This window comes from Lepidochelys kempii, chromosome 3 (assembly GCF_965140285.1).
Source record: "Lepidochelys kempii isolate rLepKem1 chromosome 3, rLepKem1.hap1, whole genome shotgun sequence".
Lineage (NCBI taxonomy): Eukaryota > Metazoa > Chordata > Testudines > Cheloniidae > Lepidochelys > Lepidochelys kempii.
In genome coordinates this window covers 195672112-195699843 of record NC_136382.1, presented here as the reverse complement: position 1 = coordinate 195699843, position 27732 = coordinate 195672112, and the positions used below count along the sequence as shown (strand labels likewise).

The 27732-nt window shown below is 45.6% G+C and overlaps 1 protein-coding gene across 1 annotated transcript; it reads left to right on the top strand.

Annotated features, from left to right (window-relative positions):
• The first annotated feature begins 611 nt into the window (after positions 1–611).
• On the top strand, positions 612–27732 carry CEP68 (centrosomal protein 68). Its single transcript, XM_073339474.2, has 6 exons — positions 612–692; positions 13937–15460; positions 17746–17868; positions 20259–20355; positions 22457–22626; positions 27279–27732. Exons 2-6 carry the CDS (start codon positions 13937–13939, stop codon positions 27327–27329), a joined length of 1965 nt encoding a protein of 654 aa, XP_073195575.2. The 5' UTR covers positions 612–692; the 3' UTR covers positions 27330–27732.

The window sequence follows — 27732 nt, the reverse complement described above, 5'->3', positions numbered from 1 at the left end:
GCATCTTGTGCGTACAAGTAACCGCTCGTTTGTTGTGTGCAAATGCGTGTCTCCCCTGGGCAAGGAGTCCTCCGCTTGCACGGGCACGGGCCGGCGCAGCTCGCGAACAGCCCCGGTGAAGCCGCGGCGCCTGGGAGATTTCCGGGCACACCGCAGTTTGGGAACGGCTGGGCGCGGCCGGGCGGGCGCGGCCGGGCGGGCGGGCGCGGGTAAGAGGAGCCACCTCACGCCGCGGAACTCCAGCCCTGGAGAGCGGCGGCAGCGGTGACCCTGAAGAAAGGCCCCTGGCCGCTGAACGACGCCGGCCGGCCGGCCGGCTTTGGCGCTGCGGCTCGTGGGGCGGGCCCGGCCCTCGTTACAACGTCCTGGCGCGGCCGCCGAGAGCGAAGACGCCCCCGGCCGGCAACCCCGCGCCCCGGGCTGCGGCGCTTAAGTACGACGCGTCCCAACGGCGGGGCGGCCCCTCGGCAGCCGCCCCGCCCCGCCCCGCGCCGGGCTCACGTTCCCAGGGGCTGCGCGGGGAAAGGCGGGGCAGGGAGGCTCCCATTGGCCGGGCCCCGGCGCCGGGGCGGGATTGGCGGCGGCGAAGGGAGGTTCCTTTGTTGGGGGCGGGGGACGCGGCGGCGGCGCTCGTGGGGCGGCTGAGGGAGCGCGGGGGCGCCCACGGCTGCTGCTGTCCCTCCGCCTGGCAGGTAGGAGCCCGTCTCTGGGGTGGGGGGTAAGGGGAGCTCTCCGAGAGAGCCCTGGGGCGTGGGCTGGATCCTGCTCTGCTGTCCAACAGGCGTCAATCCGGAGTGACTCCCGTGGAGTCACACCAGCCTGAAACTGGCCTGCTGCAAGGCAGCGTAGAATTAGGGCCAGCCTCTGTGTGTCGGGGTTGAGCTTCAGGCTCTCCTGAGGCTAGGATTGGTGCTCGGGGGGAACAACCAGAAATCAGTGCTTTCAGGGGCAAGCCCTAGGAGCTTGCAAAAATTGTATCCAGCCTTGGTGCTCTTTTTTTGTGATCAGAGTAAAGCACCAGAACTGTTGCCTTTGCGGGCTGAGCAGCGATCCATTCTCCTCCATGGCAAAAGCATTTTGGGATTGACCAGATGTTTACGGGAGGGAGAATCATCATCTTTCTGTGGTCTTATTAAATGCCTGTGACTAATGCTGCCTGTTACTAATGTGTTGTTCAGCAGTACTATTATTCTTGACCTCCTCTATCACCCACGGCATGCCAGGAACTTAGAGAATATTCAGCTCAAATGTGCCTTGGTGTCTCACTTTGGCTGGTTATTATTATTAATGCAGCCTTGTTGCTATAAATAGTGCTCTACAGTGGAGTCAACTCTGTGACCAAGAAGTTAAATCCTTGCCTGGTGGCGCTCACGGTCTCATTTTTAATGTTGATTTTAACGCTGTTTAGAGTCTATATTGGGTATCAGGAAATGCCAGTGCTTAGTAACGGTGTTTAAAGTCTACAGTGAGCCAATTGCACTTAGCTGGAGCTAGGGCACAGTTTGTTGAGATAAAGCTGTTTTTCTCTAATTCTGTCCAGACGTAAGCCAAAAAGAAACTGCTTGTCAAATAGGGTTTCTTGATACCATTCAGTGGCAAATTTTGAGTGTTGGGGGCCAATTCCTGAGAGATACTGACGTCCCACAACTTCTATTGGGCCTGCTCCTGAGTGGTGGGCAGATTTCCATTGTTTCTGCCAGCCTTTTCCTAAAAATATGCCAGAAATTGCTACCTCCACTTCAGCTCTATCATTGGGAGCAACGCTGGGGCACGTTTCAGATTTTGGTATCAGGGGACAACTTCAATTGTGATTCCTGGGGCTACTTAGGCACTTGAAAACTCTAGTTTTTTGGGAGATAACTTAGCAGTTAACTGACAGGAGCCCAGTATCTAATTTCTTTATAAAAGAAAGAAAATTAAATAAATATTAGACCCACTCAGCTCTCATAACAACATGTTCTGACATCTTGTGAACAAGTCACTTAAGGGACACTGATTAGGTTTAAAATTTTAATGTATATTCTTACTTTATTACTAACTCTGTGGACACAGAGAGAGACACTGTCAGGACTCCTGGGTTCTATCCCAGCTCTGGGAGGAGAGCAGGGTCTAGTGGGTTACAGCGGGGAGCAGATACATCTGGGTTCTATATAAGAACATCAGAATGGCCATATTGGGTAAGACCAATGGTCTATCTAGCCCAGTATCCTGTCTTCCAACAGTGGCCAGTGCCAGGTGCCCCAGGGGGAATGAACAGAACAGGTAATCATCATGTTGCCCTGTTGCCCACTCCCAGCTTCTGGCAAACAGAGGCGAGGGATATGCAGAACATGATGTTAGATCCCTGGCTATTAGCCATTGCTAGACCTATCCTCCATGAACTTATCTAGTTCTTATGGGAATCATGTTATAGTTTTGGCCTTCACAACATCACCTGGCAGAGTTCGACATGTTGACTGGGAAGAAATACTTTTTTTTTTTTTTGTTTTAAATCCGCTGCCTATTAATTTCATTTGGTGACCCCTAGTTATTGTGTTATGTGAAGGAGTAAATAACACCTCCTTATTCACTTTCTCCACACCAGTCTTGATTTTATACACCTCTGTCATATCCCCCCTTAGTCATCTCTTTTCCAAGCTGAAAAGTCCCAGTCTTTTTAATGTCTCCTCATACATTTCTGTTGCCCTTCTCTGTACCTTTTCCAAATCAGATATATTTTTTTTGAGATAGGGTGACAAAATCTGCACGCACTATTCAATATGTTGGCATACCGTGGATTTAAATAGAGGCAATAAGATATTTTTCTCTTATTATCTACTATCCCTTTCCTAATGATTCCCAATATTCTGTTAGCTTTTTTAATTGCCACTGCATATTGAGCAGATGTTTTCAGAGAACTATCCACAAATGACTCCAAGATCTCTTCGGGTTCAGCTAATTTAGACCCCATCATTTTGTATGTATAGTTGGGATTATATTTTGCCAAGTGCATTACTTTGCATTTATCGACACTGAATTTCTTCCGCCATTGTGTTGCCCCCAGTCACCCAGTTTTGTGAGATCCTTTTGTAACTCCTCGCAGTCTGTTTTGGACTTAACTATCTTGAGTAATTTTGTATCATCTGCAAATTTTACCACCTCACTGCGTACCCCTTTTTTCCAGATCATTTATGAATATGTTGAATAGGACTGTTCCCAGTACAGACCCCTGATGGTCATCACTATTTACCTCTTCCCATTCTCACCTCTTATTCCTACCCTTTATTTCCTATCTTTTAACTACAAAAAGAACAGGAGTACTTGTGGCACCTTGGAGACTAACAAATTTATTAGAGCATAAGCTTTCGTGAGCTACAGCTCACTTCATCGGATACATCCACTGCATGCATCCGATGAAGTGAGCTGTAGCTCACGAAAGCTTATGCTCTAATAAATTTGTTAGTCTCTAAGGTGCCACAAGTACTCCTGTTCTTTTTGCAGATATAGACTAACAGGACTGCTACTCTGAAACCTGTCTTTTAACTGAAGTTCCTGGCAGTGCTTTCAGGATCATCTAACAACCCTTAATTTACTTTAATGATAAGCCTTTTGTTATCTTAATCACCCTGCCACAGTTTATAAACAAACTCCCTGCTGCGAAGGCTGTGCTGCTCCCAGCTTCCGAACTCATCACATATCACACTCAAGCTGTTGCAGTTAAGAGCTCCGTCTGGGGCTAGGATGAGTAGACCTCCCTACGAAACTCAGGTGCCATGAGCAACTTTAATAACACTAGTTTAGACAAGGCCCTGAGCCCACTGACTTTTTATGGAATAGAAATCTTGTTTTGCATTTGTACTTGAGTTGTTTCCCTAAAGAAACATTCTCTCTGGCTGGTAGAAGCATTAAAACATGCTGATTGTCAAAATGTCAAGACTATATTTGGTGGTAACTTTTTGTTACCAGGAGAATACACTGTATTTATACACACTTATTTACACAATTATACAGCTAAACATACATTTAATCAGATTCTTCATTTTCTGTTTTTTGTGTTAAGAAATGCATCACTCACCATTTTCTGCTTACTAGATTATTTTTACTTGTGACTTCTGTCAAGCTGCATTTGGATGGAAATTGCAATTCAATAAAAAATATGTCAAAACAGCATTTGAAAATTGTTTACCCGTTAACTAACATGACCTTACAATGTGTTGGATACAAAAGAATATGTTTCATAAACTTTTTTAATTTACAACTAACTGATTTATTAAACAAAGGCAGTATTAAATGTAGGTAGTGAACTGACAGACTGGTATTTAGACTTCCGAAAGTGGTATTTAGACTTCTGAAAGTCTCACTGGGCACCTACATCTTTAGGTGCCTAAATACCTTTGAAAATCAGGCCCTGTGACCTTCCACATTTTCAGAAACTGATCTCATCAGCTTTCCTGTTTTTTCAGCTTCCAGTTGTTTTCTCAGTTTTGAATGAAGTGGTCCAAAGAATATTCTCTTCATTTCTCTCTTCGCCTACTAGCTAAACTGAAACTATGTACATTAAGACCAAATCTTCTCTGAACAGCAGAAACTGAGAAGTACTTACATTAGAAGTGCAAATACCAGCATTCACGCCATTGTAAAGACTGAAAATAATATTTTTACCCAGTGCAATACTTGATTGTGACATGTTTATAAGTATGAGGCGACCTCAGAAGTTAAAGATGTTTTCCCCGCAATACAGTATATAATTAAAAAGCAGAACCCTTTAACTTGCCAATTTGGGGAGGGCTCACTAATGCACCAAATTTTTATTAATTGATTTTTAAAATATTACAGTCAGTTTGGGCCTTTATTATAGAGGTCATCATAATTTTAAAGTTAATTATAAACAGGTTGATTTTTAAAAAGAAAAGTGAATTTAAAGGTTCTGATTTTAAATTTGTTTTAAAATCTTTGATTTTTCTTCATCCTGTGGGACCAGGATCAGGCCCGTTGAGTTCAATGGGAGCTGTGGAGGGGATCATTATCTCTTAGGACTTGCACAGACTGGTTTTGCACAGCCTCCCCGCTCCCCGAAAAAAGCTTATATTGAAGTTAGTGGTGATAATGTTTTAAATTGAAGAGTTCAAAGCCTGTGGTTAAAGAAATGCAAGAACACTCTGTGTGTGTGTGTGTGTGTGTGTATTTCAGATGTGTTAAGACACAAGGAAGGAGCTGGCTTAAATTTCAAACATTGGAGATTCAAGCTGTTCCTTGCATAGATTACAGCTAAATGGATACCTTCCCTTTACTTCTTATGCTATTAACAGCCCCCTTTTTCCTTTTAGCTTTGACACGGGGCTGCCTACGCAGAGGGATCATGTTATGGATCAGGGATATAACACACGCCTAGAATAATGCACATTCAGTGTGAGGACACCTTAGTATCAGAAAGATGTTGACAAATCAGAAGGAATTCAAGAAAGCACAATAAAAATTATTAAGGAGCTAGACAGATATTAGCAGGTGCAGCTAGTGGAGTTGCATTGTTTACACCAGGTCTGAATCTGACCTTCTGTATACACCGTTGCATTAGTGACAACGAAGGGAGCGGGCTATAGTACTGGAAGGGTGAAAACAACAAGGAGGGAATGGAACTGTCTAGTAGATGCCTGTTTAGTATCTTTGATATATTTTGGGATCCACAGTTAAATCCTGAAGGATTTTATTGCTGAAGGAGTGAACAAAATATATGAGCAGGGGACTATGTAATGTAACAGACGAAGTGCTGACCTGTAAGCTCTAGAATCAGTATTGGAATTTAATATGTAGTACCCTTAGATTTGCCTGGAATATCTTTTAAAGGTTTATGATCATGGGCTGGTTTTGCACAATAGATGGTTCCAGTTGGAACTGAAGGACTCTAGCTAGAGGTGCCATAGTGGCAAAGTCATTTCTCAGGCATTCCAGCCAGACAAGTCCATCTCTTTGAAGATTGTGTTTAATCACCTACAGCTAAGGTTTAAACTACTGGTATGTAGCTTACTAACGTTCAGTTGTGTAAATGTTCAATATTATAGTTAATTCAAAACCCAAAACACTATTTAAAGAAGTCAGGTAAGGTCACTGAGAGTACATCTACACTGCAAAACAAACAAACATCAGACCCAACAGCCACCTCAGAGCATGGGGTCAACTGACTCAGGCTTACACTAGAGGACTAAAAATAGCAGTGTAGATCTTCCTGCTCAGGCTGTGAAACCTGGCGATGGGTGTGGATCTCAGAGCCTGAGTGGGAAGATCTACATTGCTATTTTTAGCCCCACAGCACAAGTCCAAGTAAGCTGACTTGAGCTTCGAGACTTGCTGTCATGAGTTTGGGGTTTTATTTGGCGTTTTTTTGCAACATAGACATATCCTTTGTGACTAAAGTTCAACTACATAGCACATAATTTATAAAACCTCTGCAATTAAAAGCAAGAAAGTGAATAGTTGAAGAGATCGTAAATCTTAAGTTGCCTACAAGCTAAACAAATACATTCTTCTTATCAAGTATGTGGGGGGGGGGGAGAGACAGATTTCCTTGCAACACAACAATCTGGACTCTGACCCATAGATTTTTGGGGTGGTTTTTGTATTATTTTTGCTTATTCAATTTTGGTGTCTAAATATTTTTACAGATAAATGGGTTTTCATAGTTGCTATGTTTAATTGACAGTGGATTTTTTTTTTCTAAAGTAGTTCCAACTGCTGTTTCCAGAGAATAGTTCGGTACATGTAATTTATTAGGAAAAGTATCTAATACATTTATGGTAAAAATATGTAGATAAACTTGCATTTGAGGATTAATTATATCTGTTATGTAAGACCATCTACTCTGCTATGGATGAACTGCACAATTCAGGGAGAGGTGTGTGCGCAGAGATGGCTTAAAGCCCACATTTGACACCCCAATCTGGCTGCATCTGCATGCAGGACTGCTCCTCCTTGTACTGAGTTAGAGCAGCCCTAAGGCTGCTGTAACTTACAATGGTGCCAACCAGCAATTGGCATGAAATAGGGACATCCCAGTCATTCTGCCTGTGGCTTCATCTCTTTTCTTTTGATAGTCAGTAGCTGGGAAGAAGAGTGGCAGGAGACGTCTCTGTTGGCTCTTCTCTTGTTTGGGGTGATCCTCCTGATGCAATAATAGTATTTATTTTGGTCAGAGTTAAAGTTATGAATTAAAGGGAAAAATAAATAAATCAGGTCTGCCGTTAAGCAAAAACATCACAATTGAGTCAGGTGAAGAGAATATGTGGAATGTAGGATTGCTTTGCCCAGGAACAGCCAGATCTCACTTACAAGATTGCTTTGCCCATGAACAGCCAGATCTCACTTACAAGTATTCACTAACATGGGATTTTTGTCTGGAAAAGGCTGAGAATTGCTGCTGTGATGTCACTGCAACAATAGTATGGCCAAGGCCTTAGAACAGTGGTTCTCAAACTTTGGTACTGGTGACCCCTTTCACGCAGGAAGCCTCCGAATGCGACCCCCCCTTATAAATTAAAAACACTTTCAAATTTATTTAACACCGTTATAAATGCTGGTGGCAAAGCGGGATTTGGGGTGGAGGCTGACCACTCGCAACCCCCTGCGGGGTCCCGACCCCGAATTTGAGAACCCCTGCCTTAGAATGCCTGTGCAGCACTGTGGAGTGTGTGTTTGGGGAAGAACTCTGCACTTTTGCCCTCCACTACACACTTGTCATTAGTACAGGGGCAGACCCACCATCTGCCTTTTTAAAAAAAGTATACAGAGACTGAGCAGGAGGAGCATAGTTAGAAGACAAATAGTTAAAACTGGGATGTCCGGCACAGGAGAGGTGACCACAGCTGGTAAGGAGTTTTCGAATGAAAAATTGTTCCTGGGGAAAGGGTCAGTTTCAACAAATCTCCCACAATTTTTTTTTTTTTTTGCAGGGGTTTGAAATTTGTTAGTTTATACTACAAAACTTTAAAAAGTCAAAATTAAAATGTTTTGATTTACCAGATCTTACTTTAAAAAAAAATATTATCATCAGTTTGTGAAAAATTTCAAGATTGACCATTCATCCCGTTTTAGGAGAGGAACAAATTTAAAACTCTCAAAAACCTCTTGCAGAATGGGGAACCAGGTTTCCCCCCAGTCTGTGAGATATCAGCAGAAATGTCTCCCTCCATCCCTGCAACTCCTTATGTAGCTAAAAGGAACTTGCAGAGCAAAGCAGTCTGACACCAGTTTGCTTCTTTAAGGATGTTTGTTAAATTTATGAAATGTTGCGAAGAATTTCTCTCATCTGACGAATGTTCCATGGCTGAATGTTGATTCTGTCATGCCCGATTTGTCCCACAGGGACAGGTCATGATTGTGGTTGCTGCAGGCAGAACCAGCTAGGACAGGGTTTCTCAAACTTCATTGCCTCATGACTCCTTCTGACAACAAATATTACTACACAACCCCGGGCAGGGGGACCGAAACCTGAGCCCCGCTGCCCAGGGCAGGGGGGCCAAATCCCAAGTCTGAGCCCCACCACCCGGGTCAGGGGGGCCCAAAGCCAAAGCTTGAGGGCTTAAGCCCTGGACTGGGGAGCTGTAACCTGAGCCCTGCCGCCCAGGGCTGAAGCCCTCGGGTTTCGGCTTCAGCCCTGGGCGGTGGGGCTCTGACTTTGGCTTTAGCCCTGGACCCCAGCAAGTCGAACGCCAGGCCTGGCGACTCCATTAAAACAGGGTCCCAACCCACAGTTTGAGAACCACTGAGCTAGGATGTTGTTAATTTAAAAAATTTTAAAAGGCTGTTAATTGTGTCCCACCTTTTGAATTTGCAATTGATTTGTCTTGGATGGCCTCCTTTCATGCATTACTATTTTAGCTCGAGCTTATTGATTAGCAAAAAAGCCTATTCCACTAATATTTAGGTAATGCTGCGGCATCAGATCAATTCGACCTAGCTGAAGTGTTTTCGTATTCATGAAGCTTTGAGACTGGTGAGTACATGTATTTGTCACAGCAAGGTGTGCTCTATTCACCAGAATATTGGCAACATCAATTTGGTAGCTCAAATACCAACATTCGGTATTTCAAAAACTCCAAAAAAATGCCATTTGTAATATTCTATAAATATTTTTGGCTACCTAATAAATTTAGCAAATAACAGCACTGGTTTGTGAATGCTTGGTGAAGCCAAGAGTAGCCAGATTTTGTATTTGATTAATATTATTTGACCCGTTCTAATTATAATGGGCTTCTCTCAGAAGTCAAGTGCAATAACCTGAGCACAGCATTATTGATTGTCTGAGCTCATGTATATTAAAATAATTTCCCTGTGTTCTTTTAAAAAACCATAAAATCCTTCAGTTGGTTGAAAAATTCTACAGAGTGTTTGTTCCCCACAGTGGTGGTCTTCCTGGATCACCTCAGATCCAGCTAAACTAATTAGTAGCTGTTTAAAGCCTTCCACATACTTGTTTATTTAAATTAGCCTTGTCATCCGCAAGCCTTTGTTATGACTTTCTACCTGGGGGATTATAGAGAGTTGCTGCCATGGATGCCCAAGGATCTATTTAGTAACATACTTGTGGACAAGGTAGATAATGTGATTTTTTTTTTTGGATTTTAAAGTACACAGAACCTTGAGCTAAAATGTTTGTCAGGTGTGTTCTTCGACATATTAAAAGAAACTGAATGACAGTAAGGGCTGACGTTATTTTACCACGCTGGTCGTTACTGGATTCGTGTTTGCACAGTTGGGGTGCACCTGTACTGACTATGGTTCAAAGTGCATAAGTAAAAAAGGTTCCTTGTGGTCATTGAACAGTGTTTTTCTGAGAGATCAGAAGTTAGGTTTAAAGCTCTATATGAACATCTTGCTAACAGGGATCTGTAATTTGTTTACAAGATTTTGTGATATCCCAAGAAGTGACATTTTCTGTAACTTTCTGAAACTTACCCAAACCATGTAGCTGCTTTTGGGTCTGAACCCTTGAGTGGGATAGTGTAAAAATAACTGGCATTGCAAATTGTACTGTCAGGTTGTATTGGTACAGTCTTTACTTTCTAAGAATGATTGATTGAATTTAATGGTGTGTGCATGGGGTTTTATGACAAGACCCTATAGATGTATAAAAGGCAATTTGGGTAGAGCAGGGCAGATTCTGAGCTGCGTCACACTGGTGTAAAGGAGGAACATCTCCTCCAGAGTGAGTGAAATCTAATTAAGGGACTGCGGGAACTTATTCCCTTAGGGCTCGATCATGGAGTTTCCACAAGCCCTGAGTAACAGGCAGCACGCACCTGCAATGCCCCAGGAGCAAATCAGGGAGTGAATTGCGACTCGGGCTATGTCTACGCTCCAGGCAGTACCATGGCACAGGCACGGCGCTGTAGCGCTATAGTGTAGATGCTTCCCGGAGCGACAAAAGGGTTTTTTCCATCACTGTAATGAATAGACTTCTCAAAGGTGGGGTAACTGAGTCAGTTGAAGAACTCTTCCATCAATCTAGTGGCATCTGCACTGGAGGTTGGGTTGGCTTAACTAAATTGTTCAGGGATGGTGGATTTTGGACGTTCATGAGCGGTGTACCCAGGTTGACCTAAAATGTTAAGTTAGCTCAGTCTTCAATCGCCATTCGCTCCTTGCTCCAGCGTGGAAGTAACCTATGCCACCCTGTCAGTGCAACTGATCTTTGTTTCGATACCAGCAAAGCTGTGATGACTGGCACACCCACTCCCTGATCCCCCATCAATGAGCAATTAGTCATGAGTAATCAATCACTCATCCAGGTAGAAGTTGCACAATCAGGTCCTGAGATGATTGCTTTATTTCCCTTTCTTTAATGTCTCCGTTTCAGAGAAGTTGACCTGTCGAGAAATCCCCATGTATCCCTGTAAGGAAATTACCTGTCCCAGAAGTTCTTTAGGGCTTGATTCTCTAGCAGCCCTAGATACACAACTGCTAGTGAAAAGAATGGCTGTTCATTTGGACACAGTAACTTTATTCATGTGCAGAAGTGCTCTCAGGATCATGGTCCTTAGTTAGCAACCATAGAGCTGTCAGAGCAGGGTACAAAACCTGCATTTGTTCCGAATGTACCACTAGAGTACAAGTGACTCTCCAAAGAGCGAAACTGTGATTTTTAGCATAATAAGTTGTAATGTGAAGTCAGAAAAGTGCTGGAAAAGAATGAAAGCAAACTTGCTGTTTTGTGTGATTAAAGATGCACAGAGATGATGTGATCTTACGATTTTTGCTCAGGACAGGCTAAAGTGTTTTTCCTTACTTAGACGCAGGGTAAAGCAAATCCATATTGTTTTAGTTGTGTGGAAGTTGGGAAAGAGGGTCACTTTGTTGTTTCTTTCAGAGAGCCCAAGGTTGCAAGTGCATGGTCTGTGAGGGGAAGGAGTTCTGCATGAATGGCCTTGGATGTGTGAAAATTAGGTTCTGAAGCCTCCCTGAATGTGAGGGCCAAGGTCTGTGGGAGGTGGAACTACCCAGAACTAGAGACTGACTGCCCTGAGCTAGTTAGTAGTGAGTGTCCGCTTTCAGAAGCCGCGGAAGTGAAGCCGTCCCCAAAAGGAACTGAGGATCTGGCAATGGATGGAACAGGCCACAGAGTAACTGGAGTCTTCCAGAGAAAGCCCAGGCTTTGTGAAGTATCTTTAACACCTTCTTCCAGGTTTTCCAGAGCAAAAGCAACATATGTGGCGAGGCAGCCATTAACTGATTGCTACCGTGAATGGTTCTATTTGCCCCATCGCTTTAGCAGCACTCTTTTCCACCCTGGAGGGCGGCAGGTGAGAAGATTTCACTTATTATTTTATCTATTACATTTTCAGCAAAAGACCCCCAGATGAGGTTGGAGATCTGTTATACCAGGCTTGATTTTTTCACTTGTGCCAAGCCCCCATATCACTTATTTAGGAGCCTGACTTTGGACTCCCCAAGTTTGTAAATTTTGGCCTTTGAGGTAGACATGTTGGGAATGAGGTTCAGTGCAGACATCCCCCTCCCTCAGCCTGGCTATTGGAAAGATTTTACCAAAGCATTTCAGATTAATTCATTTTTTGGTAAATCCTTCTGTGCCTGGTAAGCCACTCGGAGCATTTATCTGGAGCCTTCCTCCAGATAATTGCAAGTAGTCTCTTTTGCTTGACCTGGCCAGCGATGTGCATCTAAACACTAAATTAGATCGATGTTAGAATGGACTCACCACTGACTTGCCCTCTCGGGGCTGGGCAGGAGGTATCAGGTTCTCCACCTCTAGCACCCCCTGTCGGTAGCTCCTCCGGCCCTGTGATGGTTTGCCTCTTCTCGTGAATTAGCCCTGCAGCCAGATCACATTTAGTCCCAGCTCTTGTGGAGTAAACAGAGTCCAATAAATTAAACTCAGATAAACGTAACTCATTGCCTCTACTCAGGTTCACTCCTCCATGGATTCTTCATCCCTTCCCAGGTTTTGTGAGGTTGGTCTCTCGCTCTTGGACAGGTGGATGCCTGCCCAGGGCTTTCTCCCCAGTTCCAAACTCCATTGTCCTTTTTCCCCCCTTGTGTCACGGTGTGTCTGCACTATCTTTTCCAGTGGCTGGTTAGGAAACCCAGGTCCTCCCTCTCCTTGGGTTCCAGTCCAGGCACCCTGTGGCAAGCAGCTAGGGTCTGCTCCCTCAGACTTCTCTCTGCCTGCCTGGACTCGTTTTCCTTCCTTCAGGTCCTTTCCCACAGCCCCTTTTGGGACTTACTGTACATTTGCTTCTCTCAAGTCTTTTCCTCCACTTTCTAGCAGCCGGGGAGGGACTGCAGAGTCCTTCCCCTCTCTCCCTGCAGCCATCATCTCATCAAGGGCTTCCTCCCTCTATGCTCTCCACCCAGCACCTCCTCCAGCTGGGCTTCATCATCAGTTAGGCCTGGCCCAGCCTCCAGGTGCAACCCTGTGTACTAGTTGCTTTCTGTTTCCAGTTAACTCCTTTGTCAACTGTGTGGGGCACATACTCTATCACGAGCAGATGCAGCCTAGTGTGCTGCACATTGGGAGCACATCAGACCAGTGCTTGGTGGTCTGCGTTGGCTTCCAATAAGCTTCTGGGTGGAATTCATAGTGTTGGTTTTAACCTGTGAAAGCCACAAACAGTGTGAGACCTGGTTACCTGCGAGATTATCTCTCCCTGCGACACACTGCCGCTGTTCAGATCGGCAGAGATGCTTGAGCTCCCTCAATAGAAACGAGAGGGAACAGCTGGTGGTGCGTTCTGAGGGGCCTTCAGTTGTGGACTCCTTTTGTCTATGAAAACCCAGACTTGTTAACATTGTGGGCATGCTGCAAAGCCCATCCTTTCTCCTCCTTGTTAAAGCGGGTGAGGATTGGCTACGCTTCTGTGCGGGCCTTTGTTTTCGTTGTGATGGTTAGTTTATGGGATAGAGGCTCAGATCACTGGATTGGTGTGTGTTGTATTTAAACACTCTGAATGAATAAATAAATAAATGTAGCGTGATGACACTTCACATCCCTTTTCCCCACAACACATGCTTTATCGTGAATGATGTCTCATGCTGACAGATGTGTCATACAGCCTCCAGGTACCTGGTTTGCCTCACCGCAAATATGGCGACAGTACCAGCCCATTTCAGAGCTGGTGTAAATGGGTACAACTGCCCTGAAGGCAATGGAGTTGACATGTGAGTGCTTGCTTACACCAGGCCTGGATTAGGCTCTGAATCTCTATATTCTTGTCCTGCTGACAACACAATAGGGCTTTTATTTGCACTTCTGCTACTTGTATTGTTCAAAGAATTCCCTTTGAGTTAGAAATTTGTTTTCTCATTTCTGTTTGCTGGAGTTCTCCCCATTGGTGAAACGCATTTATAACCTAGTCAAAGCCGTACGCGACATACAGGCCTTTAATGTGTGAACTATCATTGCTTCATTCTATATGTTTTTCCCCCCTCCCTCCAATGTTTCAAGCAGATGAAAATGGTGGAATGTCTGGGCTACAAGGAGCACCTTCCGAATGCTCCTGAGCATCAGCCAACACTTCAGAGCTCAGCAATGGAGGCCAAAGTTTACCTCTCCAGTTCTGAGCCCCTTCCTGCCCTAAATGCTGACCCTGGGAGCCAGGCCTCACTTTCCCTTTCTTCAGCCACTTTGAAGTCTTTGCCTAACAGAACACTCCCCAGTTTTGAGACAGTAATCCCAACGTTTTCCAGATCGAGCCTTTCCACGCCACCTTCAGAAGATGACGACTTTGAACAGCAGGAGATAAGGTCAAGAAGCTTACCAGCTCGAAGGGTTTTTCCTTCATCTGAAGTCTTCCCCTCTCGGTATCTGCACAGTGGCTGTACTCCAGTAGAAGATCCCATGCTCAGCACACGCAGGCGGTTAAATCCTCTCTTTGATGACTGCGTAGCCGTGGAACAGGAAAAAAATAGGTCGTCCTTTCAGGCTGATTACTGGGCATGTGCAATACCTGATTCTTTACCCCCGTCTCCGGACCGGCAGTCTCCACACTGGAATCCTAATAAAGAGTATGAGGACTTGCTTGATTACACTTACCCCTTGAAGCCAAAATACAAGCTTGCAAAGAACCCCAAGTCTGTGATGCCTGATCCCTTCTTCCATGACTCTGGTATAGATCTTGACAGCTTTTCCGTTTCACCTGAGAGCACTTTGAAGTGTATCAGTGCACCCGGTCAAAATCACCATGCTTCAGGGAGCAACGTAAGCCAGAGTAAGGAGTGTGGGATCTCAGCAGAGAGATTTTCAACTCCCTTGTCTAAGAAGCCAGGGTATTTAGGAGCAGTTCCTTACTATGGGCCTTCACCTGTCACAAAAGTGTCCTTTGCAGAATGTGTTGGTACTCTCACCAAAGCCGATCCCGTTAGAGGGTTTGCAAACAGTTTGCTTACTTCTAAGTGTGCTGGACTAAGTCCATGTGATCCGACTCACATAGCTGGGAGAGGCTGGGGTAACAGAGGAGATGAAGACTTTTCAAAGTATCAAGTAAAGGAAAAGGGTGCCAGTCATTTTGTATCCACTACACAAATACTGACACTGAAAAAAGCATGGGAGAATGATGAAGAATTTCTTTCCCTGCCTCCCAGAATCAAGGAGTTAGAAGGTTTGGCTCAATATTTGTCTGATCTTTCGCTGACTAAAGGGAGACCGGGGCATGACCAGGTGCAACAAGACCTTCCATGCTACAGTGGCAGCAGAGGGCAGCTTTCCTCTGACTCTGTTGAAGATCAAGGCAGCGTAAAGAGCAAATATGGAATTCAGGGCAGTGAGGATTGTGTTCTGTGTCACGCATGCAACCTTCAAAAGCCCTCTACAAAAACCATTTACCAGGACCACAGGGAATCTGTAAGAAGATTGGGAATGCCCTCCATCAGGGACATGCTAGATGGGAGATACCTGTGTGCACTGGAGAGTGAAGGGCAGCATCTAACAAAAGGGAAGGACCAACAGAAAGAGTCACTTGCACAATGTATTAAGGTGGGTTGAAACCAGAATTAATGGAAGCTGTCTGTGTATTTTTGTTTTCCTCCCAGTTCCTTTTGCATGATGTTTAAATTTCCTGCAGCTGCTACTAATTTATACATTAAGTTTCATTGGAGCAGACTGGTTCTGATTGCGGGAGGGCGCCTTTGCCAGCTTGGGGTTCCAGAACGCCACACAACTCTTGCTGCCTGTGGCACCCAGGCTAAAGTGCAGATCCCAGCAGGCAACAGGAGATTTTTCCTGCAGCTTCGTGAGGCGCTGTGGTTTCGTGTCTACTGAGTTTCACATTGAAATTTCAGGTTTGAACGTACTGAAAAGCTCAGAAGCTGTGTCTGTGCTGGACTTTCACCGACAACATTTCCCACTAGTGCGGCTCCACGAATAAGAGCTCTAGTATAGCCAAGGCACTGGCATTATTAACAGCATTTTTCCTTGGCTTTCTCTGAGCAGGGTTAGATGATATTGATGGTGAAAACACTGGTGATTCTGGTGACTTGTCTACACAAGCACTCTTGCCTTTGCTGCCGTTGACGTGAAGCTGCCCTGGTGGCAAATCTTTGGGGAAACGATCTAGGGTAGACACAGCAAGAATGACACTGTGAAATTGTCTGCTTTTCTGCCCCAAACTACAGCGTGGCTTGAAGCTCAACCCCAGATTGCTGGAAAGTTTGTGAGCCTATCCGTGAGTTGGCTCCAGTTTAAGTGCATATTGAAACCAGGTAGATTTTTGTCAGGAAAGTTTATTAAGTCTCTTTTTCTTAATATGCTGTAAATCAGAATTTTCAGTGTAACTCCTAGGACTGATCAAAATTTTTATCCAGCTTTGAAATTTGGTGGTGGGAAGGGGAAAGGAAAAACATTTTTGGTGATTTCTCCCCCTCCCCCCCCCACACACACACTTTTTTGACTCGCTGTTGAGCTGGTTGAATTGTTCTGCATTTTGATGACATTTCAAAAAGGGGGGCAGGGGTTGATTTTCCTCCTGCTGGACTTTTGCTCCCTTTAGTTTCAGCTGGGTCTAGACCTTCCTAAGTAGTGGCTTTGTCCCCAGTATCACACTGCGTTTATTTGGTCATATGGTTGTCAGTATTCTGAGTAAGCGACCATGCTGCTAATTGCTAATGCCAGTTATAGAGACAGATACGGAGGGATTGCTGTACGTAGGCACAGGACTAACTCACTACAGTATGTGAGATCAGAATTAGGTCCACCGATCCCAGCCTTAGCATTTCGAACAAGCAGTTTCATCTCTGTGTTTGTTTGGTTGTACTTTGCACCACATAAGTTCTTATTAGGCCTGTTCTAAACTTGCAAGTTGTAACTGTATAACTGTTTCAGGCAGGGGAGTGGGTTTTTTTTTTTTTAATTGACATAGTTATATCAGTACAAGCCATAGCGTGGATACAGATATTGGTACAAAGGTGCCTTTTACCAGGATAGCTTATTCCCCTTCCTGTACAAGACTAGCTATACCAGTATAAAGCACCTTTATACCAATATAACTGCATCCTTTTGGTAGGGAGGAGGAGTTGGTTGTGCTTTAACATTATTCGTGTGGTTAAAGTGCTATAATTTTCTAGTGTAGACAAGGGTTAGGTGAATTAGGGCCTGATTCTTATCTTCAAGGCAGCGGAGGGTGCTTAGCTCGTACAGAGGGTCCTCAGCACCCTGCAGAAATACACCCGGCCTCCCCCCAAACACACACACAATTTAAAAATAGACCTTTAGGAAGATTCATGGCAAAAACATTCAGTAACTCTGGTGCTCTACAAAGTGGGGCCCCGCTCCTGCAGAGAGAGACGAGCGAGCAAACCCTCATGCCTGTGCAGAATTCCGTTGACTAAAAGGCCTTTCGTAGCAGCCATTTGAAAGTCAAGTCAATAACACTAGTGACTCGTTAGCCACGTTGAATACGTTTTGGAGTATGCTGGTAATTTTTCATCTGTCTCTGCCTTCCCTCCTCATCTGTGCCCTAAAATGGCTTGCAAGAGCATAGGATGTAACTTGCAATATTAATTTTGTTCAGTGTGCTTTTAGACATTAATTTTCGTTTCAAGAGTGTTAAACCCAAATAAATGAATAGCTTTCTTGGGTTTTTTGTGGGGCGGAGGGGAAAGAAGAGAAGGAAGAAGTCAACACTCAAACAAGGACCTTCAAGAGCAGTGATTCTAAAGCAGCATGGAATAAACATTCTGTGAAGCATCCTTTGGCCAGGTATTAATGTCATTATTATGGAAAAAGAGAGAAGTAATGCCTTTTATTGTGATTCATCTAAGTAGATATTTTGCTGTCAGCTAGAAGAGCTAATTCATTGGCTGTACAAAGTAGCAGACGTTACAGACAACTGGATTCCACCCGAACCAGACGTTGAAAGTGTGAAGACTTCCCTACATCGTTACCTGGTAATTATATTTTCTCCCCAGACATGTATTTTAGTAGGAAATGTTGCATAAAACTCTTCTTTTTTTTCTTCTAAATACTTCAGGGTTGTGATTTTTTTTTTTTTTCTTCAGAAAGACTCCGTGTAGGCCTTGGGTCAGTTATTGGATGTTAGTCTGGGAGACCTGTGTTCAATTTTTGCTCTGTCAGACTTCCTAGGTGACCTTGGGAAAGTCACTCAGCCTTTTTGTACCTCAGTTCCTCATCTCTCAGATAAGGATAATACCACTGCCCTACCTCACAGGCCTGTTCTGAAGATAAATATATTAAAGATTATGAGGTGCTCAGGTACAAAGTAATGGAGGCTATGTAAGTACCTAAGATAGATGGCTGCTTCTATTGATTTCAGTGGGAGAAGAGTTAGGCCAGTGCTGGGAGCCTTTTTGAAAATCCCACTCAGCATATTTCGGTAGAGTATGTTTTGAAACAAGGGCGGGGGGTTATCTTGGTCAGTGTGAGAGCGTCACGTAGCTCTAACGCTTTTTATTTAGATTTTCTCTATGTGATTGGGGGAAGGAACCTTATTTTCCATTGTTGTATTTTATTAACATCCTCTGTTACTTCTCCTTGATACGTTCTTTGGTTACCTGCTGTATCTTACTGAACAAAGGGGTGGGCCCTGGCCATTTGGGGACGGTATCTGCACTACCATTCTGTTCTCCTTCCAGAGATGTGCTGTACTCAGAGCCCTAGAATATCCACCCCGGGCGTGGGGCCAGCCCCACAGCTCACCTACAGTCCGTTTGAGGGTGTTAAGTGGTGCATAGGCCATTTTACCCGTTCCAAATAAGCCAAGCGTTAGATTAGACTCGCCACTAGCGTGCTCCCCCATGGCTGGGTGTGGCATCTCAGGCTCTTCTTCTTTAGCGCCTCCTGATGACAGCTGAGCCCCTCCAGCCCTGCAGTGCTCTGCCTCTCCTCAGGACATGCCCCTCCAGCCAGGTCACATTTAGTTCCCTCCCCACCCCTTAAATAAATAAACTAAACTCAAATAAACATAACTCTCCGTATTCCGCTGCAGGCTCTTCACCCCTTTCTGAGCTCTGCAGGGCTGTCACCCTCCTAAGATGCAGAGTGATGCCTCCCAGGGCTTTCTCCCAGTTGGCCCAGTTCCACACTCAGTAGTCGTCCTCCCCCTTGTGTCAGGGTGTTTCCACACCACCCATCCCTGTGGCTGGTCAGGGAACCAGGCTCCTCTGGGTTCCACTGCTGCCTCAGGCTGCTCACTGCCTTCCTGGACTTCTGCCTTCCTTGGCCTTCCCACAGCCCCACCCAGGGCTTATTGTACCTCTGCTTCGCAAGGCTTTCCCTCCACTCTCCAGCAACCAGAGAGGGACTGCAGCATTCTCTCCCTGCAGCCGCCTTCTCAGCAGGGGCTTCCTCCCTTTGTGCTCCCTGCTCAGCTCCTCCCCCAGCTGGGCTTCATCTTCCACTTGGCCTGGCCCACTAAATGCTCTCTGTCTCCAGGTGTCTCTTTCCTTACCTGTGTAGGGCACAGGTGTTCGAGGTATTCTACAAGTTAGAAGTTAGTATAACTTTTCAGTGTGTCTTTTTAGGGCAGTGAGCACATGCTACACACAATATTCCACTTGTGTTGGCATGTGATGAGAAATCAGAGTGGTAGAATGAATGGACCATTACTAGTTGTAATCCTTTTTAGTTACCTTTGGTTACCTGTGGAGGGACTTGTTCATTTTCTCCTCCCCAGGGGAGGTGCCCAGGTCTCTGGGAGGCCATGTGCTCCCAGGTTTAGCGCATAGCTCTCAGGGTGGTGGCAGAACTCGAGTCTAGTTCTGCTTTGCCAAAGAGTCGCTGCGTGGCCTTGGGGCACATCACCTGAGCTCCGTCTGTTCTTCCCTCTGTAAAATGGGGAGGATAATACTTACCCATTTGCCTCCCAGGGGTGACTGTGAAGATTACAGCGTGGCCTAAAGTGCTTGGAACCCTATAGCTCAGCAAGAGTGATGCGCAGGGCTCATCTATAAGGCTGCATGTACACTGTAATGGAAATTGTGTTAGTAGATTTCCTGGGATGAGTAGGTCCAAGTCAGAGCCTTCTGTCTTAGGCTTCTCTATCTGATCCAGAGTCAAACCACAGGATCCAAGCACCCCCAAAAACTAAGGGAAAATTCATATCCAGGGGACACCTTTGGGCCCATCTCTACCCAAAACATCAAGCACATCACACTTCCAAAATGGCTGCTTCCCATAGGCCAGGAGATCAGGAATGCTGAGGTCCTTTTGATGATAGGTCTTCCTCCAGGCAGCATGATGCAAGCAGCTAGTCGTACATTTCTATCCTGGTATACGGGCCGCAAAACGCTTGTAAAAACAAAACTTGTTATCTTCGCAGCAATTCAAGAAAGATGTAGCTGATCACCAGACGCTGACAGAGAGTGTGTTACAAAGGGGTGAAACCCTCCTGAAATGTATGGCGTCAAATTCACCGGGTAAGGGGGCTTTCTTTTGGACGGGATGTGGAGAGTGTCTCTTTGCGTGTGACAACAAAACCTGCAAGAGGTCAACATCCAGCTGCAGCCAGACTCTGAGATTCATGTCCTGAGCTATGCTTTGTGTGGGGGAGAGATTCAGCAACCGTGTCAAAATTAGTGGGAGCTTTAAAGAGAAGTGGCTGATAACTTGAAACTGGGCTGTTTATCAGTGAGCTCTAGGGGGAGGTTAATGAGAGCTTTTTACTTATAGTCTGGGGACTAAAGTCTACCCTTGAAGATGCAGGTCTAAGGTGAAGGTGAGAGTCCTGGTGAAAACCATGGCAAGTCAATTCAAGAGCTGCATTTGGCCCCTCAACTGCAGTTCAGACTCCAATTCATGGAAGACTAGTCTAGTTATTTGTCTCCATTTAAGCCATCACTCACAGGCTAGTTTAGCGCTTACAGTTTTTTAAACTAGTGTCATAACCTCCCCATGCCACCTCTACTCCACCTCAAATAAGAAGGCATTTGTCAAAGATACTTCTTGGAAATTTAACGGGAGAGCCACGTATTTATGCTTCTTTTCTGTACCTTGTATAGTTGTTTCTCGAACACGCTACTTGCCAACTTCATCTCCAGCCATCACTCAGCTGGAGATGTTATGGTCGTGAAGTTTGCTGGTAACAGACAGTAGCAGATCTTGATTTCTTCTGTAATAAGGTCACAGGGTTGGTGCTCTCTTTTCCCTTCTCTAGACTGCTTCTGCGCCTTCCTCTCCTCTAATAGCATTGGCAGGTAGTGCAGCCGAGCTGCTCCAGGCATGGAGCGCTCTTTGCCCTTCCCCTAATGCATGGTAGCAGCAGTAGGAGACGTCATCGTTTTGGTTCTGCCACCGTTTCCATTTCAATGCTTCGGTTTTTGTATTAAGGGTTTGAGAACCCTGATGTGGTAAACTCCCTGTAGATTGGGGTGTAAATCTTGTGCTGGGAAGGGACCATTTAACATAAGCAGGAGGAGACAGAGATAGCTTAGTGGTTTGAGCTTTGCCCTGCTAAACCCAGGGTTGTGAGTTCAATCCTTGAGGGGGCCACTTAGGGATATGGGGCAAAAATTGGGGATTGGTCCTGCTTTGAGCCAGGGGGTTGGACTAGATGACCTCCTGAGGTCCCTTCCAACCCCTGATATTCTATGAGATGGCTTTAAGCTTCCATTGCACCGTTCTGTGCTCAGTAAGGACTTGTTTGAATAGACAGTTGTGGGCCACTCCCCACCAGCTCAGAATAGCTGGAGCGCACCCCTAGGGGCTGCACACGAGGGCAGCCTAGTGCTTGGGGTGGCAAGAGAACACCTCTGTGTCAGGTGGATTTCCCTGGTGGGGAGACACACTTGAGGTCACATTCTTTAAGCTGCTGGAGCTGTCAGGGGCCAGATCAGGACCCTGTTTTTTGGATAGCATGTTGATTAGATATGCAGAGAGAGAGACTAGTTGGTTTTTAAAGTCAGCTTGTGTTGGAGCTATCTTGGCTTCAGACAAAGGCTTGGGAGGGGTGGGGGGGCTACTTAGATTACAACCAGTAGTAGCTGCATCATCCGCTTTCCTGTGCAAAGGAAGTCAGGGTCTGTAAACCTTCAGGAGCTTTGGTTTGGGATTCTATTTTCTATTGATTTGTTTTTGTAAAACTTTGCACTTCTAAAACCTTAATTTAATGTTTGGGGAGTGAATTGAGTAGAGAGCTAACAGCTGTGCCCACAGACGTGTGTGAATAGATCTTTGAAAAATCCTCCACTGCCTGGGGGAATGAAATCTAGCTGGAACTTTGTTCAAAGAGATTTAAGTTTTTAAAATGATCTGACTGCATGCACAGTCACTGCATGTGTATCTCGAGACCTGGTCTCAACTTGGGGGTCCCCAAACGTTTTTCTATTATAACATTGCATTGTGGTATTGAAAAGGCGGTGAACCACTGCACTAGAGGCATCATTTCTAGAAGCACATGCCTAGATTTGTGTTACAAATAAATCTGATAAAATGTAGATGGAACACTCCTGTCTGCTTTCTGTGTTGGCTTCACTATGTAGAAGTTCCATGGTAATAAAAATCTCCCTATACTCTTGTTAGTTTTAAAGGACACCCTTGGATTGATTGCAAAACAATCAGAAGAACTTGAAAGCCATGCAGAACGTTTGTATGAATCGGTTTTGGCAGCTACGGATGCCATTGGCGGTGACAGCCTGATAAAGGACAGTGACACACAACAAACGGTTGCCCAGGCAAAAGAAGCCAAGTGGGTAAGCAAAGGACTAAAACGTGAATCCCTTCCTGCATTGGTTCTTGTGACATGGTGATATTCAGGATAAACAGTCTGATTTCCAGAATGGGCTAATTCAACTATCTGTGTGATTAAAGACCACATGTTTTTGGAAATTCCAAAACCTTAGACCCAGCCCCAAAGGGGATTCCGAAGTGCGAAATCACAAAGGGTCCTGCACCCTTTTGCTGAAGGGAATGTAGTAAATGAGAGGGGAAAGGTGGCAAAACTTGCCAATGACACAAGATCAAGATTTAACAAGTAGGTGAGTGGGCAGCAGAATGCTGCAGATGAAGTTCGCTGCTGACAAATGAAAGGTGATTCATGCTGGAAGGAGTAATGTCAGCTAAGCTAATGTAACAACTTAGGAAAAAGATCATCTCAATGAAACCTCTGTTCGATGTGTAATGATGGTCAAAACATCAAACAGTGGCAGTATGTGTAACATATGGGCTAGAAAATATTGTCTTGCCATTCTATACATTAGTGGTCCACCCTAAACCAGAATACTGTGTTTCTCAAACAACATACTGGCAGCAGAGGCAAATGACAATATTGATTACAAGCATGGAGAGACTTCTATGCGAGAAGAGATTGTTTTTGTTTAGAGAAGGGACCAGTAAAAGTGGACGTGTTAGAGATGTACAAAAATAACGACTGGCTTAGAGAAATAAATCAGACGCTCTTGTGTGCCCTTCCTCATATGACAATTAAATGTTCTCTTGTTCTTAACTTGAAAAGCGACAGGTTTCAAAGTGATAAAAACAAATAGCATTCCACATAACCAACCTGTGGAACTCATTGCCACAAGAATATCATAGAGGCTAATGATAGGCTTCAGAAAATCATTAGACATTTGTGTGGGTAAAGCGAACAACCACAGTTACATTAGATCAGATACCCAACATTTTAAGGCATAATTCAAAAACTAACAGATTGGAGCTAGGAACCTGTGGGCAGGTTGCTCTGTTATTGTCTGCTACAAGGTGTCTTGCACCTTTCTCTGAAGCACCGGACAGTGGTCATTGCCAGAATAGATCGCTGGCCTGAGCAGGAAGGGCGATTCCTATGTTTCTACATGTGGCCTTCATAAGTGGGGGCCACATGGCATCCTCCGGGGGGCTACGGTGTGTTTAGTTTTGGGAGGTGAGGGAAAGCAGCTGCTAGGTTCCGCGTGCTCCTTCCCAAACCTGCCCAAAAATCTGCTGGGAAAGGCAGCAGAAGTTAAGGCTATTCAGAGGATCATTAGCTCTCCCTTCCCAACATGGACACCCCTTGGAGTTTGGGGTGGGAAGGCTCAGGCATGACAGGGGTAGGTGGTGGGGGCACAGCCCGTAGAAAGCTGTGTTCCTTGTGGGGAAGGCGCAGTGGGGCCTCTGAGCTTTGTTGTCTTTGAGAATTACCCAACTTCCACAGGCTTAAAGCCTGACTTCACCATGGGTTTTGGTCTGTGCCGAATTACAGAGCAGCTGCTACAGGCCCTCACCAGTAGAGGGGAGAATGTGTTGAATTCTCAAGGGATTTCAAACTACTGTTTCCTATTGGGGTTGCAAAGTAAAGCTTCACCACCAGCAAGCAGCTTATGCTATGAAACATTGAGGCCTTTCACCGTGGGCAGTATTGCCAAAGGATCAGCACTGGATAATCAAGAAGTATTTTGTTTAGAGGAATTTAGATTCATTCATATATATAATTTTCTCTCTGTAAGACTTGTGCACTAGCCTTGTTCTGTAGGGCTTGATGTTTAAACAAGGACTACCCGTGATAGTTGCGGATAGAGCACTGAAATTTAAACTCATGAGACTTTTGCCTCAAAAACATTAAAAACGCATGAGACGACACCTAGGCAGTGACCTTGGAGCCTCTGCAAAGGCTTTAGCGTTCAGAAACGCTCTGGAGCAGCTAGAGAACATGGTATCTTCTCCCAGTCATCTCCCTGGTAGTTATGAAATGCTTTGCCTCTTCCAAGATAGAGTCCAACAGATCGTTATCTTTATAGAATTAACCCTGTCAAGGGTGCAGGGAAGTTGAGGTCTTAGCAACTTGCGAAAGATGCTGGTCAGTGGCTCCTTGTCCTGGGAAGTATGTTTTTCCTTCTGGAAGATGCATTGGTTTCATGAGTCAGGCAGGATGGGTCAGGTTATAGACGGCTGGCCCAGGACTCGGGAAAGCTTGGTTCCATTCCCAGCTCTGACAACAACTTGCTGTGTGACCTTGGGCAAATCACTGCGCTTTAGTTAGTTCTTTGGAATAAGGACTGGCTCTACTAGGTGTTTGTATGTTGTCGAGCGCAACGTGCCCTGATCTTGACTTTTACAAGCTGCACCTCTGTGTTACTGTAATATAGCATGACAAGAGTGCCCGTGAGCTGCTCAGGGCAGGGGGCTGGAAGCACCCCCACGACCCCAGCCCACACCCCCAGCCCTCTGCCCTCACCCCTACACCCCCCCCCACACACCCAGCCCTCTGCCTTCACCGCTGCACCCCCTTACAACCCCAGCCCTGACTCCGGCACCCCCCGCCCTGACTCCTGCACCCTCCTCACACACTCCCCAGCCCCCTGCCCTGACTCTTGCACCCCCCACATCCCCACTCCCACCCTGAGCACCAAACAGGAGCTCCTGCACCCTCCCCCCCCCCATTCCCACCTGCACCCCTTGCACCAAATGGGAGCTGCCCAGGTAAGTGCTCCACACCCAAACCTCCTGCCCCAACCCTGAGCCCCCTCCCTCATTCTAGCTCCTAGCCAGACCCTGCACCCCAACCCCCAGCCTGCTCCTTCACCCCCAGCCCTGTGCTCAGCACACTCCCACCCTCATCTCAGTGCAGAGAGAGGAAGAGAATGGCTAGAACCAGGGAGAAGGTAGGTACCCACTGTATGGGGGCAGGCCAGGATCCCAGACTGGCAGCAGGCTGAGCAGGGCCGGCAAACGGAACCCGAGATCGACAGCAGGCTGAGCCTCTCAGCCCACTGCCAGTCTGGGGTCCCGGCTGCCAGCCCCGCTCAGCCCTCTGACGGTCTGGGGTCCCGGCTGCCTGCCCCGCTCAGCCCTCTGACGGTCTGGGGTCCCGGCTGCCTGCCCCTTGCCAGCCGGGGTCCCGGCCGCAGGCCCTGCTCAGCCTGCTGCCGGCCTAGGTGAACGGAACCCCAGGTCGGCAATGGGCTGAGCGGGCCGGCGGCGTAAGATCAGCATTTTAATTTAATTTTAAATGAAGCTTCTTAAACATTTTGAAAACCTTGTTTACATATGACAATAGTTTAGTTCTATAATATACAGACTTATAGAGAGAGACCTTCTAAAAAACATTAAAATGTATTATTGGCACGCGAAACCTTAAATTAAAGTGAATAAATGAAGACTCGGCACACGAGTTCTGAAAGGTTGCCGACCCCTGGCCTAAGCAATATCAGCTGTCAGGCTACAGGAACCATCTAAAGAACCAAGTTTTCCATGAGCTGGAGAGTTTCCAGAAAGTCAGGGTACACCCCAAACCAGAATCCTGTTATTCACACTGGTGCATACAGCTCTGGCCCTACAGCTGGCTGGGCTGGGCTGGGCTAGGCTTCTGGCATCCACTAGAGCTATCCTTCCAAGCCGCCTTCGCTCAACTCCAGTCTTCTGCTACCTTGCGCACCCAGACAATAGGCTCCTCTCTGCCCAGGTAGGAGGCCTGTTCCATGTGGGAGGCACCAGGGCCCAGGCAATCCAGATACCTGAGTAAGAGTGAGTATTGGAGAGGAGAGAGGGGCAACAGAGCGTCCTTACTTCTCACTTGATTCCCATGTAACCCCGCTCTGGTAGCTGATATCAACAATGAGTGTGAGGAGTAACCAGGCCTCCTCCTTCCTCCCCTCCAAACTCCACAGCACAAGGGCCCTGCAGCAGGCTTCAGGGATTTCTTTAGGTGGATTAGAATCTCCTCCCGTCCCCCAGCTGTCTCCATCCATCAGAGGCCCACCCTGAGCGATATGGGCCAGGTACCCAAAATGAAATGGCCTTTCTCCCCTGTTGGTGGGGAGGATTTTTCCCCCCCCAATAGAATATATAAAGTAATAGGCACAACTGTAAGATCTGGGTCCAGCAATTGTAAACCCAGGTTTACAATGCAGTGTGGATGGATACTCAAGTACGGGCTTGGGAACCACAAGCAAGGTCCCAGATCTTGGTTTACAATGCATTTTAGACATACCCTTGGTGCTGCCGTGATGCACATAATACTACTATAGTATTCAGTTGATATCTGAATTTCACACGCATGGCTCTGAATCATTTGCCTTCAGTGACATGCTTCAAGCTGTTTTCTTTGCAGCACAGTATGGTGACAGTCATGCGAAGAGATGCATTTCTTCAGCTAGTGACAACTCAGCTTTTAATCTCTAAGAAGATACCTAACCTAACCTACTTTTGCTGTTCCTTTTTCAACTTGTTTAGTTGCAAATAAGAACTTGCTTCCTTGAAAGCTGTTAAGGAATAAGAACCACACCTGTGACTTAGCAAGGAACAAGCGATAAAAGTATAATATTTTACTCTTCAAAGATATACCCAGAGATTATTAAGCAATGCAAACATGGCTTTTCTTTACCTGGACTGCAGCCAGCTTGTGGTAACTAGCTCTCTCTTTATATTTCAGGTAATACCTCTAGCAGAGATGGAATTTGTCAGCCGATCTTTGGAGGCATGAAGGGCGAGATGCAGCAAGACACTCTAAGCAATAACATTTTCAACTTTTATAGAAATGTCAAAGTGAAATTGATCACGAAGTACAGTGCTACTTGGCAATACTGGGATGCTTTTCATCAGTTTGTGAAGTAAGAGCTGGTGGTTACTGTGTTTTTTATTTAAAAAAGTCCGGCAGTTTAAGTTGTTGTTGTAGCAGGTACAGAGGTGCTCTTCAAGCAAGTGCTCACTGAAATTTTCATTAGCATTTCCCTTTAGAAGTTGCTTGTTCCATTTAACAGTGTGTAATTGTCAGGAATTACCACCTTTTAAAACGGGCGAGTAGGCTAAACAAAGTACCCACACCGTTTATGCTCTATTGCCCTGATACACAACTTTGTTTCAAGTAAAGCTGTGTGGTTTTATTG